The sequence below is a fragment of the Fukomys damarensis genome, unplaced genomic scaffold (assembly GCF_012274545.1).
Source record: "Fukomys damarensis isolate Sample0158 unplaced genomic scaffold, DMR_v1.0_HiC HiC_scaffold_13, whole genome shotgun sequence".
NCBI classification, from domain to species: domain Eukaryota; kingdom Metazoa; phylum Chordata; class Mammalia; order Rodentia; family Bathyergidae; genus Fukomys; species Fukomys damarensis.
Window position 1 is genome coordinate 5147888 of NW_022900925.1, and position 15907 is coordinate 5163794.

Genomic DNA, 15907 nt, shown 5'->3' on the forward strand with positions numbered 1-15907 from the left:
TAGAAAATGAACTAAAAAAGTGAAGAACACAGAGTGTGTCCAAGAAGAGGTTGGCCTAGCTCAGCAAAGGGTGTTGCATGGGAATGACAAGTTGGAGGCGCAGAAAATGAGAATACAGCCCGAGACGGGAAATACAGAGGCTGAGCGCTGGTTTATGACCTCCTGTTTAGATGATGTGAGGGTTAAGGAACAGAAATAAAGGAGAAGATCAACACAAACTACCCATGGGATGGTCTGGATAAATACATTCCACAGGCTCATGTGTTGAAGGCTTATTCCCTAGCTTGTGGCACTACTGGGAGGTAGTGAACTGTTTAAGAGGTCGGGCCTAGTGGGAGGAAGTTAGGTCATTGGAGGTGTGCCCTTAAAGGTCATATTGGGACATATGCCTCTCCTCTTTTTGCTTTCTAGTCACCATGGAGTGAGCAGCTTCCTCTACCACACGTTCCCATCATGAAGTGCTTGGTGCCTCACCAATGCCCAAAGGACATTAAGCCTAGTGACAATGGACTGAACCCACTAAAACTGTAAGGCAAAATAAACTTTTCCTCCTTACAAGTTGGTTATTTTAGTGATTTTCTTATAGTAACACACAGCTAACTAACACAACCCTGAAGTCTGACTGCCAATCCCGGGTCATCCAGCCAATGAAAGAGGCAGGAATAAGAAGGCCTGTCATTGATAAACAAACTGTGAAAAGGTACAGGGGAACCTCCTGCAATCTCCAGCTGTCTTTGACCAGACCTTTTGGTTTTCGTACGTTATATGCTTGTAGAATTAGCTCAACTGCTTATGGTACTTCAAAAATAGATAAAATATGCAGTACTTCAGGTGGCAATAAAAAGGTGTGGTCTGGGTGCCTTATTACTGGGTGTCTGAGTAGTCACTTTCTTCGTCAATGAGACACAATACTCAACACCCACAACTTAAAAGAGGGGACATTTATTTTGGCTCACATTTTTAGAATTTTTAGTGCACGTTCGCAGTCTAAAACACAAAATAGCATGGTGGAAAGTCGTGCCAGAGGAAAGCTGCTCACATCAAGGTGGCTAGGAAGCAGAGAGAAAAGGTGGATCACAGCCCCAGTGACTAATCTTCAACCAGGCCCCACCCTCTAAAACAGAAGCAGCTACAGGGATCCTCTAATCCAATCACCTTCCAAAAGCTCCACCTCTGAACACATGAGACTCTTGGGGAACATGACATCTAAACCTTAAACCCAAATTATTAGGCTGTAAATCTGGACGCTGTACATATTACTTTAAAAAGATCTTTGTAGATGTGATCTTTGTAGATGTGATCAAAATAAGGATCTTGAAATAAGATTACTCTGGATTACCAGGGTGGGCCCTTACAGATATCACATGCACCTAAACCATAATAGCGGAAGAGTGGGCCATGGTATGTTGTTGTTACCTTAAAGACATGAGGATGATGCCAAAAATTCTTGTTCACAAGGAACTCGCAGAGATAGCAAATTGCCGTGGTTGCCATTCAGGACTCAGCTACAGCTGAGAGGTAGAGGCCTTAATATCTCTCCAAGGGGCTACTTGGATTTCCCTGCAGTACTGGTAGGTAGATTCCACGAGTGAGTGAGTGTCTCTAGAGACATGGGAAAAACCTAAAAGGCTTTCCTGGATTTAGCCTCAAAAGTCTTAGAACATTTCTTTGGCCACATTCTTCTAGTCAAGTCACCAACGCCAACTCAAACTTCAAGGGAGAGCAATGAGATGCCAACACTCAACTGGAGGATAACCAACGCATCTGCTGCTGTCTTTATCATAATAGTCCTCTCAGGTAGCCACAGTTTAGTTTTATTAGTTTTTTTTGGCGTTGTTTTTTGTTTTTGGTACTGGGGATTAAACTCAGGTCCTTCTCCTTGCGAGGCAGGCAGCAGAACCACTGAGCAAAATCCCTGGCCCATTTGGTTTTATTGGTTTCCTTGTGGCTGCTATAACAAATACCACAAAATAGGAGAATAAAATAAATGCATTTTGTCATGTTCTGGAGGCCAGAAGTGCAGAATCAGTATCAAGACCAATCAAGGTTCTGGCAGAGCTGTATTCCCTCTGGGGACTCCAGGGAAGAATCCTTTGTGGCTCCTCCAGCTTCTGTTTGCTGCTGACATTTTCTGGCTTAAGACAATCATCTGCAATCTCTCTCTGATCCAGCTCCACGTTCTCTCCATGTGTAGTAAAATCTCTCTCTGCCTCCCTCATATAGGAATGCATATAATGTGTGTAGGGCCCACCCAGAGTAATCTTCCTGTCACACCCGGGGTAGGGGTGAGGCCTCTGAAGAGCACTGTCCCAATTCCTCAGTTCCAGGAAGTCTGAGAACATCTGCAGTGCCTCTTGTTGTGAGGAAGGTGGCCACACTCTCTCTAAACCCCAAATTCTTCAACTCCTCCCCAGACAAACCCCCTGGCAACCACCTCCCTGTAAAGCCTTTGTTCTCCTCTTGCTCTCTTTTCAGACTCAGCTCACTGGCATCTGAATGAAATAAACAGCTCCAGTGGTCCCTATGCTCTCTGCACCTTCAATACACTTCTTATTCCAAGACTCTTGCTTTAATCTCATTTGCAAATATCCTTTTAAGTTAATATGTAAAGGTTAAAGGTTTATGACCTAATATCTTTGGACGGGGGCAGATCGTTCTCCTTAGCACAACGATCAAAATGTATAAGTGAGCTCCTGAATCTGACCTCATAATTTGCTAAAGAAACTCAGCTTCCAGTGTCATGAATTAAAAAGACACAAACTTGTGAGGGGAGAAAATTTCCTTACATGACAACTAGGACATAAAAGTTCAAGAAAAATGTGACTGAAATTGGTGAGGAGCTCATCTGTTTCTATCAAATTTTTTATCTATCCAAAATTTTCTTCCTGTTTTTTAAAAGTAACCACCTTATCGCTACATAATTCACATTTTCTTTCTTAACCTCTCCAAAAAAACTTCAGTAACGTAAGTTTTAATTTTTTTTAGTTTTCAAGGGGTAGTCTGAAGACTTTAAAATGTAGTTCCTGTAATCGCAGCACTCTGGGAAGCTGAAGAAGGATCACAAGTCTGAGGATAGCCAGGGCAACAGAGCTACTTTGTGAGACTCTGTCTTAAAACTAAAGATAAATCTCAAATACTCGGGGACACTATGTCTCGGTGGCATCCTCTCCACTGCTCACCATGGACACAGGAAGTTCCCCCACTCTAGGGGCTAAACAGAGTGAATGGCAGGACGGTGCCAAATCTGCCATCAGAGACCCACCGATCTTGTCCCTGGAGACAGAATGGAGAGATAAAGACTGAACAGGGGTTCCCTAGCTCTTCTCTGTCATTTCTAGAAAGGCCAGAAATACCCAAGAACAGGGATCACGGTTGGGGGATGAAGGCGAGTCCCTAAACAAAGCCTGCAGACCATGTCAGATTCCACTGGCTGGAAAAGGGAGTTCTTGAGACTGGGTCAATTACAGGTCTGAGTATAAAGGAAAAGATGGGATAGGTGGGGGCAGAGAACATTTGGCAACAAACTAGTGGGGAAATCTCAGAAGTGAGAACACAGGGAAGTTTTCCCAGCACAGAGGGAAGCAGGAGTCCTAGGACACTGGCAGAAGATGAAGGAGAGCTTGGTGTCTGGAAAATTATTTCACACCCTACTCTTCTCAAATTAAATGAGTTAGCTGGATCCTGGGACAGAGACAAAAGAAGTAGTTAACAGTGCCCCAAGCACAGCCTGAAGCAAGGAGGTGAGTTCAAACAAACTGTACTGGCCATTATAGAAATCAAATTTAAACAAGACTGAGATGTTCTGCTACTCCAACAAGAAATCAGACAATAAGGGCCAGGGATTTTGAGCTCAGTGGTTCCACTGCCTGACTCACAAGCACAAGGACCTGAGTTCAATCGCTGGTACCCCCCCCAAAATCAGATAATGACAATAACAAATGCTATCGAGACTGGGGCTTCAGGAGGAACTCTCTACATTGTTGGTAGGAATGTAAACTAATACCACCACCACGGAAATCAGTATGGTGGTTTCTCAAAAGTCTAACTATAGAAATTCCATTTGACCTAGCTATTCTTCTTTCAGTTATCTTCCTAAAACAGTTAAAGATATCACATTACAGAGATATATGCATATCCATGTGTATAGAAGCACAATTCATAATAGATAAATATTGGAAGTAGCCTATATGTTCATCAACAGAGGATGAATAAAGAAACTGTGGCATCTGTACATAATGAAATACCACTTAGCTCTAAATAAGGATAAATCAGAGACATCTGTAGAAAAATGGATGCACCCTGAAAACAATGTTAAGTGAAATAAATTAGATACACATGCTTAGATATCACATGGTGTCTCTCATATTAGAAATCCAAGGTACAAATCAAGTAAATAAAATAAAAGACGATAAAAAAACAACAGGGAGATAGATCTTTGGCAAACTGAAAGGTAATTAAGAGTTGGAAGACGGGGGAAAGGGAGGAGGGGAAGGGGACACACAAAGATTTAGGATGTATGATGCACATTTAACATAAGACTCCACAGATGAAAACTGCTACCCTCCCACCAAAAATCCCCCTACAACTTGTTTCTCTTTCTTATAAAGCCTGTTTAGAACTCATCACTATAAGCTCATGGTACCTTAAAACATATACAGTCATGTATTGCTTAAAGACAGGATACACTCAGAAATGTGTTATTGGGTGATTTGTTGTATGAACAACACAGAGTGTACTTACACAAATTAAGACAGCTATAATATCACTACGTGATAAAGTATTATCAGACCACCATTGTATATGTGATCCATTATTGACCAAATATTACCTGGTGCATGACTATATGTTAATGATAAGACTTAGGTAGCTCTTTCAGAGTTACCCTAACCATTTATGATCTCCACTTAGTTTAAGGCTGATTATACATTTTAAAATAGATGTAATACATTTTATTTCTTGTAAAATAATAATTTATGTAGCACACCTCCTAGACCCTTAGAGCAGATGGTAGTGATCTCAACTTTCTTTTTTTTTTTTAATTGAGTTTATTAATACATTTTAGGTATACAGTACAGTTACATTCATTGTTGGGATCTTGTACCTCTACATGACAGGTCTTGGTTCTCATTTAATCTCAACTTTTAAGTCAGAATGGCACACAGAGTAAGCACCTCATTTACACAGTTATTTTCTGGGAACTTTGTCAGAGATGAGGTAACTGTTTAAAGTATCAGTGTCCAAGTTTCTGCATCTGCTTGCATACTCTGGGGGTCCAGAGGACTCTGAAGGCCCCAGGGAGCCTTCAGTGATAACTCCCTCATCAAAGCCACCTGGATTGCCTTTGGGGGCACTGGGAATCTGACTAGGTCTGGTAGGAGGACGGAGGAGTGAGAAGGTGATGCATTCCCTATAACCCAGCAGGACAGCATTTACCTTGCAGGGCATCTCTTCTGCTTAGTGACATCACAAAGGAACTGAGTTACTACTTACAGTAAGATTTAGAAACAAATTGCAATGCCCTCTTTGTTCTGTGTTTCTCAGATTTCAATTTTGCTCCTTTTTATAGAAATTTTTCCTTCCTTACCTGAATATGTGACTTTCTATTTAGTATCTCTCCACTGGATAAAGAACAAACAGCACCACGTACACCAACATCCCACTTTTCATCTCACATATCGATCGCTGAGCAATACATGGACAAGCAGGGACACTGCCATTCTAAAGACCACCCCACTGTGAAAGGAGACAGGCCTAGGTCTCCTATGCTAACTAACTCCACTCTCCAATGCCAACTGCCACTCAGAAGAACAGTGAAAGACTCCCACATCTCTGCCGTGACGGGGTATTGACCCTTAGTCCCTAAGCCATTCAAACACATCTTTCTGGTCACCCAAGGGTTTATCGGGGGAGGAAAGTTTTAGCTGCTTAAGTGAATTTATGATACCCCCACTGAGTGCTTTATGTTCCCGTATGTCCTAAAGCAGCAGTTGCTAAAATTTATTTTATGCTATTAATTTTTATTCCTAACCAAAGTTTACCAACTGAGGCAATCCACTCCCTCTGTGACACCTATTAACGATGCATTTAGTTGGCTGGACTTATCTAAGTGCACTGACTGGTTACTACAGCTGAGCTGGTGCTCATTATGAGTCTTTAGAGCTTGTCATGAAACCTGTTAATGCCCATTTTACTTGTTATGAAATAGTATATAAACTGATTCAATATGAGGGTAGAGAGAGTCGTTCCCACACACACTCATATGCTGCTAGATGAATTTGTGAGTCTCTTAACTGCATCCAAGTAGGTATGAGTTGAATAAAAAAGAGGAAAAGTATCTTTAAAAAAATCTTAGAAAAATTCTATACTTGGACATCAAGGTTTAGTGTTTTTTTCTGCTTTAAAGCAACTGAAAATAGTGATGTTAAACAATACATTAAAGATACTGCTTATGTGTAGATGCTCCTAAACAGTGCAAATAGTCACTAAAATTTGAGTATACATGATTATATGCTCTACCACAGAACTACACCTCATAGCTTCCCTTTCATACATTTTGAGTCAAAACAAAGTGCTTACATACTTTTATACATAAGCATTGATTTTTATATTTTTGGAAGGGAACTAATCATTTCTGACACAACTGTGTCACTAAGAATGCAGTATTTACCTATGGCTCAAAAGAAGTAAGCCAAAGACACTCATCTCAGACAGGGCCAACAAAAACATCAAAACGAGGTCATGGCTTCACTGCGACCAAGTCACCCAAACTGCAGAGAGTAAGTGAAGCCTCCTGTCAATTTCACCACCTCCCCGTAGCTTTCCCAATCCCCAACACAGAAGAAGGGATTACTAGTTCATACCCATCCTTCTTGTAAAACTCCAGCATCATATTATCCGTGGCAACACTGAGTGGCCGGCGGGCCTGCTCAGGCTGGCGCCGGTCAGCAGGGTCCATGTCTGGGGAGGGCATCGAGCTGTAGTTGGCATTATGGTTCACATGTACTGGACTCCCATAATTGCCCGTAATGTTGAATTCTATCTCTGCGGGGAAGAAAGAATTGACACACAGGATCTTGATATGCTACACTTTGCTGGACAGGAGAGAGATTCTACTCCATGTTTCACCCCTGGAAAAATCTACCCTCCAGTTCTATACGAAGCGATGAATATGAATTCGCCCCACTAGTATAATTCATCTTACTAATAAGCCAAAGAAGAGAAGATATGTGATAATCTAGACTGGCATTTAACACGCTCATGATGGGGCTGTGATTCTCATGTCTCACTGCTGAGCTGTATGGGTGTCCCACTGGGGAGCTTGTACCCCCTAATGGGACTGTCCTGGGCCACCCGGAGGGAGAGTCACACATGTACCAACAGTGGGAACATGTTAATAATGTCCATTTGTGCTTTTAAAGACCTAAAACTTAATGAAACAAGAACAGATGGATACTTTCTGAAAAAGACAAAATCATCTCTTTTGAATGTGATGCTTTGGAGTGAAACTTCTGAACTGTCCTAATTCAAGCAGGAAAACAGCAAAACTGCTGAAAGAAAACAATGTGGGTTAACATTGTAATAATGTTAACATTATTAATGTTGGTTAACATTATTTGAGTGGTTCTGGCCAGGGGAATTAGTCCCGAAAATATAATAGGAGCCAATATTAATGTTTGTGAATGATAACAATATCTTATTGTAAAAACAAAGAAAACCAATTGAAGAGGTTAGAAAGAATGAGTGTTTGCTAAGGTATCTGTTGGTTCTCAGATAGACACATCCCTACCCAGCAAAGAGAATGGATGAGTTCCGCACAACTCTGCCTGTCTACCCACAACAGTAATGAATCAGCTCATCCTCAGGACCCACAGAATTACTGTCTTCCACTCTGTCTCCTTTATTGCTTTACCTCGATCTCCTAAATTTATCTGACTTTGTGTCATCAAAGTCATCTTAGGAGATAAGCAACTCACGGTTAAAATGGGGTGAAAGAAAGACAATTAAGCTTCTTTGACCTAAGCAGCACTGATTTATTACCATTATCACAGAATTATTACCATTTTGTTCTCATGTGAGTGAGTGGTTGTTGTTGTACAGCTAAAGGCTGACCTGTAACGTTTATTCCACGTAAGGTACAGTATTGATTTTCATAGGGTACAAACCAAATTTAGTGTAACAACTGCTACCTCTTTAAAACTTCCACTACTGAGAGACATACTTCTGCAATTATGTGCACATGGTTCAGAACATCTCTGAAACTCCCTTAGAAGAAGCTGCCTTGAGAGCTCAGTTTTGAGCCAGGCTGAAAACAGCATTTCACTGCCTTGAGCCTCACCTATGTGTACTTAAAGGTAGTGTAGAAGGCATAGCTTAGGGCAGCAAAACAACAACCACCACCACCACCAGCACCAAAGTGATCTGTGAGACCTGAATCAAAGTCTGCAAATACCTCACGTGTCCCTCTGTATCTATAAAGTGAAAGTTTGGAGCAGAACTTTCTCTCCTTTCTGTAGCAGCTTTCCATGGACTTGAAGAAACCATGAATGGACATTAGACCAGGACAATCTGCACACCTAGAGGAACTTCCTTCAGGCAGGGATAAGAGAGAAGGAAGCTGCCAGGACTCTAATACGCGGTTGCATTTCTGGGCATGTTAATTGTGTGTGTAGGAAGATTGACAATGAACCCCAAAGAAGCCTGGGGGCAGTGGTACTACGTTTCAAATGCTCCAGGCTCACAGCAGTCTTCCTGCTCCCGCCTCTGTCCCCTCCCCTACCAGGATGCTGTCACGTACCCCCAGGGAAGAACCAGTCCGCATGCTGGATGATGGGCTCGATGATCCCGACAATCTGCAGCGAAACTGTGGTCATCATCTCGGTGATGTTCCTGCAAGCATGGAGCAGGAGGGTGGGGTTGGGGGTTTACCAGCCAAGGCAAGGTGAGAAACTTCCGGTCCTCTGGCCACTCAACTGAGAAGGGGCCATGGACTGGAACTCTGCAGGCCAAACTTGTAAGTTGGCTTTCTCTGGGACGGACACTTCACCTCTCTGAATGAGGACAACTCCAAGGGAAATGAGCAATTCCCATGAAGGAACTTCCAACATGAGGTGTGACTCTCATCACTGCCAGGCTCATCTTTCCAACTCTTGTGTCTCTCTAGTCCTCCATCCCTCCCAGTCCTGACACTGGGAGGTATCTTCTTAGGACAGAGTGAGGGGCCTGAGAGAGCTTGCCTTGTCTGGTGTCATCACATCCCTTCCCACCTTCCTTTCATCCTGATGCTGACTCAGATTAGATCAGAGAAGGCTCTTACTTCAGACCTCTGCGCCTCTTTCTGAGCCTAAGACATGAATAACTAGGACTTGGAACATAACTGAGGCTGGTAATGATCTGCAGCCTGGCAATCCAGCCCCACCTGTGCAACCCCAGACCTCTTTTCCCCATACTCACCCTTCTGCTTGTGGCCATAGAAGGTTGGGTCCTAAGACAATTGCCATGTTACTGGGAGTCATCTTGTTTACATCTTGATATTCTGACAACTTGTATAAAAACTTGATCAAGTACCTGGAAGAAGAAAGGGTCAGATGTAACTAGGGCTTGACACTAGCCATGCTTCCCAGGACTGCATAGAAACATCTCTCGTGTAGCACATCTTACTGATACCAGAACTCAAACACCCCACAATTTAATGAAGATGTATCATGTGTCAGAAAGTGGGAACTCTGTATCCTCTTTCCAAAAGTACACTCAGATCTCCAAGGCAGAGGTCAACATTTGCTTCAGCAAACATTAGCCAAGAAAAGTCTCCATCTTTCCTCTTAGCTTAGTATAGAATGACTAAGCTTCTTCCCTCTTGTCAAACTCTATCATCTGCTTTCCTCTTTGTGTGCAGAGGTGAGAAAGTGTCTGGGTACTGTCAGCACAGACATTTACACATGAGGGCTAATGCCCACTGGAGTTACTCTCAGCTTTCTGGAAAGACTCAATGAAGAAAATGTTAAACACAGACTTGGCACATGACCTAGCAATTCTACACCTATGGCTCTACCTGAGAGAAGTAGGTCCACACATGAGCTGGGATGTAAATGTTCAGAGCAGCATTATTCATCATAGCCAAAAAGTGGAAACTGCTGAAATGTCATCAAGGGATAAATGGATAAATATGAAATGCTATACAGCGATAGGTGCTAGGGGCTAAGGGGATGAAGAATGAATACTAATAGGAACTAGGTTTCTTTCAACAGTGATGAAAAGGCTCTAAAATAGATAGTATTGACAGTTGCATAACTCTATGAATGTACTAAAAGCCACAAAATGGCATACTTTAAAAAAAAGCACAATGGCATCTAAATGTCATCTCAATAAATTTATTATTAAAAAGAGTCAGTGAAGAAATACATACAAATTGGGCACAAAAGTTAGCCCTGGCACACGAGGGTGCCGCCAGGCCCTCACACCTCTTCAGGATCCAGAGGGGCATATGTCCTCTTCAGGGCTCTCAGTCACAGAGGATCTGTGATCCTAAGCCCATTTTGCCTGGATCATGATAAAGTAACTTCCTTGGAGGGCTTTTCTCCCCATCTCTGTCAGCTTCCCCCTGGGAATACTACCAAGCAGTCACTATGCAATGTACTGTGTCAACACCATGCACAACTTCTCCCAACCATGTTTTACCCATGAAGAGGCCACACAGGACTGGACCAGGATGTGGAACAGCTGAGCACTCAATCCTTAGGCTGGCCAGTGACCAAAGGCTCTGGTCATCAACATGTGGTGAGCTGTACTGACTGGATTTTGCTTTTGGGATTTTCTTTTAATTGTAGAAAAAATATACATGAGTTTAACCATTTTAACCCATTTTGCAGGTGTGCATTTCAGTGGCATTAAGAATATTCACAGTGTTAGACAAGCATCACTATTACCATCCATGTTCACAACTTTTTCATCTTTCCAGACTGAAACAGTATCATTAAATAATAACCTCAGAGCTCTCCACTTCCACAAACTCTGGCAACCACCATTCTACTTTCTGTCTCTATGAGTTTGGCTATTCCAGATAATTCCTATGAGTAGAATCTTAAGCGTTTGCTTTTTTGAGTCTGCTGGTGACACTTAGCATCATTTACTCAAGATCCATCCACACTGTAGCAAGAATCAGAATTTCATATTCCATTACGTACATATACTATAGTTGTAATCTAATTTTTGTCTGAAGTAACTTGAGTTACTTCTACTTTTGATTCATAATGCTGCTTTGAACATGGATGCACAAAAATCAGGTCCCTGCTTTCAATTCTTTGGGGAGTGCCAGCTCGTACGGTTTTTGAGAATCTGCCATACCGCTGCTCTTGGGATTTTTAACAGGAAAACAGATATAATCAGGCAGATGGCAGCAGGAACTGAAGCTAAAACTCTGCATCCTAAGGAGCAGGGAAGAGCGATGGCAGGGCCAGGAGAGGCACAGGCAAGATGAGGGGTTAGAAAACAGGAGGTGGAGGAACAGAACAGGGATAGGAAAAGGTCCCCAGTGCAGAGAAGTAGGAAAAAGTGAAAGATGAACATGTAGAAACAGCTGTGTCTCATAACCAAAGGAACACATTCTCCCACTCCCCCCGCCTTCTCTTCCACTGACACATCTGTCCCCCTCCAGCCCCAGTACTAGTTAGTTTCTCTGTGTATCCAGGAGCATCTATTTTTTTATTTAAGATATTTGCAAGCGCAGCATGATGGTGCACGCCTGTAATCTCAGCACTCTGGGAAGCTATGGCAGGAGGATCACAAGTTTAAGCCCAGCCTGGACAATGCGGCAACTCACTGACACTCCTCACAATTAAAATAAATAAATAAATAAAGAAAGAAAGAAAGAAAGAAAGAAAGAAAGAAAGAAAGAAAGAAAGCAAGCAAGCTAAAGATGTAGCTTAGTGTGCAAGTCCTGGGTTCAATCTCTTGTACCACTCACACACACACACACACACACACACACACACATATGCACGATGCTTGCATCATGCACTGCTCTTTGTAAATCAAAGAACTTATCTGAACTGCCCTATGGTTGGTTACTTAGGTAGTCTCCAATATGCTATAGCTTTTTGGAGCCTATGTCCTTATCTAAAAAATGTTAATAACTATCTCTGCCTTATCTCACATGTTTGAGGCTGAGAACACACATGATCACATGGACCACCACAAAATGCTGTACATGCTAGCTACTGGACCTTTTACTCAGGAAACTGTATCTGTGACTTAAAATGACCCTGATCCATGTGTCTCGCCGACCTACTTACCGGATGTTGTTATGATTGGCCTTAGGCAATTTCTCACAAGCATTCCAGAGAGCCTGAAGCCTCTTGTCTTGCTCCTGGATACTGGGAAATTGATAGAAAAAGCCATGGGAGGGCATGAATCAGTGAAATCTCATTGCCTTTTACATTAACTAGCCAGTTATCTTCATACTGAATGGTAAGGAGCCAACCCACTGTGACTGACCACATTAGCAAGCTATTATTATTAAAAATGTTTGGGTACCATATTTCCCTGTCTATGCTCTTTTTCTGTCCTATTCTGTGCTGTTTTAACACAAGTTCCTCCGTGCACATCACATATCTCAGGTGAATGTGCCAGGCTAGCACGTGAGGTAGGAGGGCAGAGGCCAGAGACACAGCCTGGAGTGCAGGACTATGGGGTTAACAGGATACAGAAAGCAAGTCAGGGAGTTAACTCTACCTGCTCAGTGTGAGGACCTGTGGTCCACCTCAATGGACACTACTCCCTGCATATGAAGTTCTTCCACGTCTGGCAGATAACAGATGCTGAATAAATAATCTTTGAATAAGTAAGTTATACAGACATAAAGAAATGTGACCTTTGAAGATATAACTCAGAGAATAGGTAATTTCAACTATTTGAAAGATTTTTCACTGAACAAAGTGATTTACTGTAACAGCTTTTTTACTTATAAAGCCTATTATGTATAAGGGTTTCTTATAAGACCATTTAGGTTTTTCCTTCTCCCTCTCTCTCTCTCTATAATTATTTATCTTTTTTAAAATTAAGTTTATTGGTACATTTTAGGTGTACAGTACAGTTACATTCATCATTGGGATCTTGTACCTTTACATGACTTATCTTGGTTCTTATTTTTCCCCCATTTCCAGCCCTCCCTTCACCCCCTCCACCCCCTTCCCTGTTTACAAAGATTTTGTTTCCATGTTTTCCCTCTTCTCATATTTTTTCTTGTCCCTTTTTACCTTTCCCCTACCCCTCTCACTTCCTCTATTCTTTTAGACCTTTTCTTCCAATTACACAATATCAATTAAACCTTTTCATCCTTATTTACACTTTTAGTTTTTCACACCAGAGAAACTATTCCATATTTGTACATGTATGTCTTATTAATTTCACTTAAGAATATGGCCTCAATGTGCATCCGCTGAGCTATAAATATCTCTAGTTTCTCATTCTTTATGGCTGAGTAGTACTCCATTTTATATTAAAAAAAAATCTTCTTTATCCAGTCTCCAGTTGATGGGCAACTGAGCTGGTTCCAAGTTTTAGCTATTACAAACTGTGCCACTATAAACATGGCATATATCACTGTGGCATGATTCTTTTGGGAAGATACCCAGCAGAGGAATAGCTGGGTCAAATGGGTCTTCTAGTTGTTTGAGGTACCTCCACACTGATTTCCATAGTGGTTGTACCAGTCTGCCCTCCCACCAACAATGAAAAAGGGTTCCTTGCTCCCCACAACCCTGCCAGTATTTGTTATTGGTTGATTTCTTGATAGCAGCCATTCCTTCTAGGGTGAGGTGTAATCTCAATGTTGTTTTCATCTGCATATTTTCTGCTTTTACTTCTTTCTTTGAGAAATGTCTGTTCATTTCAAATGGCCATTCTTGAACTGGGTCTTATATTTGAGGGGTCTGATTTTTTTTTTTTGAGTTCTTTATATATTCTAGATAGTAGACCTTTGCGTGAGGAACAAGTGGTAAAAACTTTTCCTACATTGTAGTTTGTTTCTTAGCTCTGTGTGTGATTTTTCCTGCAGTGCAAAAGCTTTTTAAAAAGATGAGATCACAACTGTTGATTCTTTGTGCTAGTTTCCATGCTACTGAGGATTTGTTTATTGTCTTTCCCTATGCCAATATCTTCAAGAGTTCTACCTAACTTATCTTCCAGAAAGTTTAGTATTTCTGTTTTAATATTTAGGTCTTTAATCCACTTGGATTTTAGTTTAGTGCATGGTGAAAGATATGGGTCTAGTTTTAATCTCTGGCAAGTTGAAATCCAGTTTTTCCAACACCATTTATTAAAGAGGCTATCTTTCCTCCAGTGAGGATGGTTGGCTCCTTTGTCAAAGATGAGGTAGCTGAATACATCTGGAGTTGTTTCTGTATCTTCCAATCTATTCGGCTGATCCTCAGGTCTGTTTCTTTGCCAGTACCATGCTTTTTTTTTTTTTTTTTTAATCTCTGTGGCTTTGTAGTATAGTGTAGCAAGTCAGGGATTGTGATACCCCTGCCATGTCTCTGTTGCCTAGAATTGATTTTGCTATTCTAGGTCTCTTCTGGTTCCAAATGAATTTTTTGGATTATTTTCTCTAGTTCAGTGAAATATAGTGTTGGGATTTCAATCAGGATTGCACTGAATCTGTCTAGAAGTTTTGGTGGAAGCATGGCCATTTTCACTATGTTGGTTCTTCCTACCCAGGAACAAGGGATGTATTTCCATTTTCTTATATCCTCTCTGATCTCTTTTTTCAGAGTGTTGTAGTTCTCAATGTAGAGGACTTTTGCTTCTTTTGTCAGATTGATTCCTAGATATTTCATGTTTTGGGATGCTACTGTGAAAGGGACTATTTCCCTAACTTCACTTTCAGTGTGTCTGTTATTTATGTAAAAGAAGGCTACTGATTTTTGAGTGTTGACTTTGTATCCAGCTACTCTACTGAGTCTGTCAATGAAGCACAGAAGTCTGTTGGTAGAGTTTTTTGGCTCTTTTATGTAGAGTATCATATCATCAGCAAATAATGACAGTTTAACCTCTTCCTTTCCTATCTTTCTTGCTTTTATTTTTTCTCTTGTCTAATTGTGATTCCAAAACCAGGGCAAGTCCCAACCAAAAAAGAGAACTACAGGCCAATCGCCCTAATCAACATAGATGGAAAAATCCTCAATAAGATACTGGAAAACAGAATACAGAGGGTCATCAAGAAGATCATACACCCTGACCAAGTCAGATTTATAATATTTATTGTATGGGACAACATTTTTACCTAAATCTATATCAAGGCCTACATTATAGGAAAGCACCACACTCAAAGAACCTTTTTTCCTGAACAACAGAAAGATTAACACTAATACACACTAAGTCCTGTGGATGAGGCCCAGGGATGTGGCCTGGGCTGGGTATCCTGAGGTCGCTGTATCAATCCAGAACAAAGGGAGAAATATTCTTTCCTCTTGTTTCAACCTTGAGAAAGAGCCAGGCATTCTGCACATGGAACTTTAACTAGGAGACCAGGGTGGAAACCAAACATTCTGCTTAGAAATGAAAAGTAACAGACAGCATCTGTGGCTAAAGTGGGGCTGTGCAGGGAGACGAGACCCAGCTCCATCCTGATTGTGATCTTGTGCCAATTCTTCAGCCTCTATGAACCTCACTTTCTTCCTCTCTACAGTGGGGTTCCTAACAATACTTCCCTCATAGAGCTGGTTCGAGCAGTGCAAAGGAGAGTCTGTAAAAAATGACCAGCCTTTTGCTAGTTCATTAAAAGCTCATGAACAAAATTAAATGCTGGCATTTTCAGCAGATGTTGCTGTTACTGTTAATCATTTGTGTCATTTGCTGAGGCATCTTCATGAAACTCAGCCCCACTTTTCTTTCTGCTGCTCAACCTTTCTTA

The 15907-nt window shown here is 41.5% G+C and overlaps 1 protein-coding gene across 2 annotated transcripts in view; it reads right to left on the minus strand.

The window, feature by feature from the left end:
* Positions 1-15907, minus strand: part of Arhgap44 (Rho GTPase activating protein 44) — an 87496-nt gene that overhangs the window by 16909 nt on the left and 54680 nt on the right. For both annotated transcript variants that reach the window (XM_033762782.1, XM_033762781.1), the window contains exons 11-14: positions 12288-12368; positions 9451-9564; positions 8795-8886; positions 6861-7041 (exon numbers count right to left, since the gene is read on the minus strand). In XM_033762782.1, coding sequence (XP_033618673.1) covers positions 6861-7041; positions 8795-8886; positions 9451-9564; positions 12288-12368 — 468 coding nt within the window. The remainder of the gene's footprint in view (positions 1-6860; positions 7042-8794; positions 8887-9450; positions 9565-12287; positions 12369-15907) is intronic.